This window comes from Tenrec ecaudatus, chromosome X (assembly GCF_050624435.1).
Source record: "Tenrec ecaudatus isolate mTenEca1 chromosome X, mTenEca1.hap1, whole genome shotgun sequence".
NCBI classification, from domain to species: Eukaryota; Metazoa; Chordata; class Mammalia; order Afrosoricida; family Tenrecidae; genus Tenrec; species Tenrec ecaudatus.
In genome coordinates this window covers 3,936,644-3,941,562 of record NC_134548.1, presented here as the reverse complement: position 1 = coordinate 3,941,562, position 4,919 = coordinate 3,936,644, and the positions used below count along the sequence as shown (strand labels likewise).

The 4,919-nt window shown below is 56.1% G+C and overlaps 1 protein-coding gene across 1 annotated transcript; it reads right to left on the bottom strand.

Moving 5' to 3' along the window:
- Window positions 1-3,224: 3,224 nt before the first annotated feature.
- On the bottom strand, window positions 3,225-4,619 carry LOC142434830 (melanoma antigen preferentially expressed in tumors-like). The gene has a single exon (XM_075539412.1). The coding sequence runs from the start codon at window positions 4,617-4,619 to the stop codon at window positions 3,225-3,227; it is 1,395 nt and encodes a 464-aa protein (XP_075395527.1).
- Window positions 4,620-4,919: the final 300 nt, after the last annotated feature.

Below are 4,919 nucleotides of genomic sequence, written 5' to 3'. Positions count from 1 at the left end.
GGGAAGGCCCTCCTGGGAAGCTGGCCCTTCCTCCGGCTCCCACTGGGGGCTCCGAGGAAGGAAGCCCTTGTAGCCTTCAGGACGGCTCAGCCTTGCGCTGGACGGACTTGGGATCCGGTTTGCTGAATGTATCGGATTGACGCTCCGACACGCAGAGCAACTCCTGGGAACTGTGTCATCAGGAACCCAGTCCAACGTCCCTGGATCCCTCTCTGGGAAGGCAGTGGCCACCGGGCTCAAGTCTGAGACTCAGAACAGACCGTTCCAGGTCAGCGGAGAAGCTTCATCGAGAGCGTCTGGACCATGGTTCTCAGCCTTCCTCATGCCGCGACCCTTGCATTCAGCAACTCATGTGGGGGTGACCCCCCCCCCAGAACCACGAAGCTATTTTCATTGCTACGTCAGCCTGTCGTTTTGCTACGTGATGGACCGGTGTCAACATCTGACAGGCGGGAGGCGTTTTCAACGTTACAAACTGAGCATCGTGAAAGCATCGCGATTCGTCACAAACAATAGGTGATTATTGTGAAATATTTATTTCTAATTGCAAATAAATGAAAGTGTGTCTTGAAGCCTCGAGCAGCGTGGGTGACGGGCTGACCTGCGCGTGGGAGGAGGACCCGCCTGGAGACGGATAGAGGAGTGGAGTCTCGATCCCTAAGACCTTCCGAAATACGTGCTTTTTCCGATGGTCCTAGGCAACCTCTGTGAAAGGGCCACTCGAGCCCCAAAGGGGGTCGCGACCCACCGGCTGAGAACCGCTGGTCTAGACGCCCAGGCTGAAGTCTACAAACACCGTGCGTTGTGCAATCAACATCAGTAACAGTGCACCTTCCCCCACTCCTGCCTGCATTGTTCACGCCCCAAATCCCCTCACCCCCATCTCCCGTCCCCATGCCCCCCCATCCCTCCCTCCCTTCCACCCCTGCTTCAGTAATCATCTCTAAGCCTCCACTCCCCAGGTGCTTAGACCTTCTCATTCACAAGCAGATCCTGCCCAGGGTGGGGCTGCCCTCTGCCCAACAGGTGGCCTCGGATGGCAGCTGGGACCGTCTGAGCCTCAACGAGTTGCTCCTGATGGGATAGAAGGTGACTGGGATTGCTCCTGCCTCTCTGCAATCATCTGGAACTCCTGCCTGTTCCGGAGGAAGCCTGGGATGCAGGGGCTCCTGGCCGCTTCGCCTCTCAGCGCCTCCATCAGCACGTCCACCAGAGCTCATTTCCTTCCCGTGCGGCCACCTGGACCAGGTGCTGGAGCGTTGAAGACCCACTACCAGGGGCAGCTGCATTCCGAGATCTCCTTGTGTCTGGGCATCCGTGGGGTCCAGGTCCTGCACGTGCCAGGCCCAGGGGGGCCTTGGTTTGCCTCTAACGTCCACAGAGGTTGGCATTCTTAAATGTTGTCGTCTTGTTGCCGGAGAAATAAATCCGTTGGAGGCACAGCTGAGAAAACAGACGTTTGTGAAATGCCGGGCAGGGTTGTAGGCGGTTGGTTTCTCCCTTGAAAGGTGGGGGGAGGTCGTTGCCACGGTGTAACATCGGGGAGCGCGCCCCATCCTAGCAGATCTCCACGTGCCTTGGCCACAAATCCCTTCAAGCATCTCTCTCCTAAAACCCCCTGCGAACCCCAGAGACCCTCCTGTAATTCTTCCCTGGGGAGGGGGGCTGTTAAAGATGAACGGCTTCACATCCCCGACACGCCTGCCTTGGGGAGCACCTGACCCCCAGGTCTCCAGTCTTGCTGCAGGCGGATCCTGCTTCTCTCTGCTCACTTCCCTAAAATCCCTTGGGAGAGGAGAGGATCCGGATGCAGCACTCAGGAACCTCTCCTGACATCAAGCTGATAGAGATTGGGAAGGGATTAGGGATTACCATCTCACCTGGATCCCATCAGATAGCAGATCCGTTCACGGAAGCCACGTTCTATCCTAAAAATTAACAAAACCAACCTCAGTGTCCTTGTGTCGTTTCCGCTCCTTGTAAGCCGTAGATCAGATTAAAACTGCATTTCCTAAGAACCCCAAATAAAATGACCAAAGCGTAAAATAAGTAAATAAGGCTGCATTTCCCAGGTGCCTCATCGAAGGCCCCCACCCTCACTGGTTCGAACGCATGCCCCCTGCCAGGAAACTGAGAATGCATGTCCTATAACCCATAATCCAGAATAAAGCTTCAAAAACCTTAGTGCCATTGTTGATAATGAACAGAAAGAATTTACAGGACAGAGTAGACCGGTCCTAAGAGTTTCCGTGACTGTAACTCTGAGTGGGGGGTTGAAAGCCCATCTTTCTCCCCAATACACTGTCTGCTTTTGCCCCGATGGGGTCCATTCCCGGGCAGAATGAGCTATATTGGTTAAGACTATTTCATGTCCCCCTCACCGTTCTCCATCGTAGAAGGCAGTGCATTCGAAGCCTCCAACTACTGATTCATAGAACATCACAGCCCACTACCCGGCACAGCTCCCAAACGGACACCCTTCCACGCCCATTTCTGTCGGGATGAGGCCACGGATCCCGAGTCAAGGAGACATTTAAAAATAAGTATCATTTATGGGTGAGGGGGTCGAACAGCTCTTCCCACAATCCGTCCGTGGTGCCGAGCGCATTTGTACGGAGGCTTCAAAATATGTTCTTTTGCCTTCAGCCCTGGGTATCAGCTCGCTTCCCCCTCCCCTTCCGAACCCTTGATAAAGACTATTTATCAGGAAACCCCCTTTTCTGTTGTTCACCCCCAAAGGCATAATGTTTATCCTCCGGCGGCAGGACAAGGAAGTACCATGCCAAAGAGACATTTATTTATCTTAGACAAGGCGTGTTCGTTTACAGGAACGTAGGCATGGGTGTGAACGGTTTTCTGTTCTCTCCTGTGCACATTCCTGGGAGATTCCCTGAGTGTTGGCATCCACGTTGCTGAGTCTATAAGGTTCCCAGGGCAAGGATTTGGGTTCCAAGAGCACGCTTTCCTCTTGCCTTTTGGTTCCTAGCTGCTGCCCTGTGTTCCTGTCGTGCAGGTGAGAGATGGAGCCCGCACGGGACGGCTGGGAGAAGGCGGTTGATGTCAGCTGCTTCCTGGAATCTTCACCTCCAAATGGCTACATTGTCCCAGCAAAGACAAGCTCATCGCCACCATCCTAACCCCAAATAATCATAGTCATGTATACACAGCGACCCAGAAGCAGAGGTCGGATCTGGGAAGACTCGGTAAAGAAGGAGGGAATGACATCAGCGGTCCATGTGTATGAGGACTTCATCCCAAGCCCTGTGACGGGTGCTGGGCACAAAACGCACAGACAGGGGCCTGTAGGCCTGCAGGGTCACCCTGAGCTCCTGCATGACCTCGGCAAGAGCGTCCTGGCGCACAGGACCTTGGGGGTGGTCATAGCAATCCTGAGGGACAGGGAGCCCCAGGAGGGAGAACTTGCACAGTGGCAGCGAGTGCTGAAGCAGGCCCTGCAGCACAGCCATGGAGGCCCGGTTTCCACCCAGCAGCAAGGTGCTGAGCTGGGAGCACTGGCCCAGAGCAGGCTGCAAGGCAGTGAGCCCGGAGTCATTCATGCCGCAATCATCTAAGTTCAGGTGCGTCAGGGTGGCTGACACCCTCTCCAGCAGACTTGGGAGAAACCCGTGATTTAAGCGTGCCATGAAGATACCGCTCAGATCCAGGGACCTGAGCTGGCTGGTGCAGGGACACAGGCACAGGCTTGACATGTCCGAGTCCAACGGCAGGCAGTTCTTGAGGGCGAGGGCCTCCAAGCGGGTCGGCACGCATCTAAGCAGCTGGCCGAGCTGGTCGTTGACGAAGAAGACGTATTCCATGACGAGGTGCTGGAGCTGATGCAGCCTGAGGAGGAACGAGGCCAGTTTTCTGAGTATCTTCTCCATCTTGAAAGAGCTAGGGGTCCTCAGCGGATCCAGGCTGATTCTGGAAAGATGGAGTGTGCTCAGGTGACCCATCTGGAACAGGTGAGGAAGAAACCACTGGAGGCTGCTCAGGTCCCAGCCGCAGTGCACGCCCACCTCCTGCACAGAGTCCGGCTGCACCGCGTTCAGGACCTCCTCGATAATGGGAAGTTCGGACAGACTGACGAATTCCAGTTTCCTACAGAGCAGGGGCGGCAGGACCTTTCCCTGACCGACCCTTTCGTTGAGGAAGGCGAGCAATTCGTCTGAAATGGTTTCAAGAAAGCACAGGTCGGTGAGCAGCGCCATGGAGGCCGACGGATGAGGCCCCTCCCCTGCTCTGGAATTCTCTCTTTTGGGAATCACAGTCCGGGCCTGGGTGGACGCTGCATCCTCAGGTGAGGTCACAGAGGCAATGGATTGGGATCCAGCCCACATTTTCCAGAAGTTGGTGCCCGTGTTCTGCCTTAAGTCCAGCACTCTCAGCTTGCATCTCCTGGGTGGAACCTTCCGGGCCAGCAGGATATCAAAACCATCCAGGGCAGCCTTGAAGATGTCCGGGTGAGAATGCCCAGACTCCAGGAGGGCCCCAAGCGGGAGCCGGATGAAAGGCCAGTGCACCACCATGGCCTTCACCACATCGTTGTGTCCACCGGCCGCAGCCGCCATGAACAGCGGGGGGAAGAGCTCTGTGGGCAGCCAGTCCAGAGCGGCCATGGCTGAGGCCTCGTCCTGCAACACGCCCTGGATGGCCAGGTCCAGGAACCTGGGTGGGTTCCTGCTGCTCATGCTGATCAATCTGCTCCAAGAGCGATCCTGACCTGTGGATGGGAAGAGGGGTCTGTTCAGTGAGACCACCTGGGAGAGCCATGCCCGTAGCTTCAGCCCTACAAATTCTGCGTCCCCCCCCCCAGCCTGCCCCCCTTAGCGCCTCCGACAGGAGCTTTCCTGCCATGCCACGCCTCAGACCGGCCAGGTTCCAGTGCGACGCAGATTCAATTCACACTGGATTCCTCT

Coding starts and splice junctions, on each gene's coding strand:
- LOC142434830 (XM_075539412.1), bottom strand. CDS start 4,619: ATGGCCGCTCTGGACTGGCTGCCCACAGAGCTCTTCCCCCCGCTGTTC.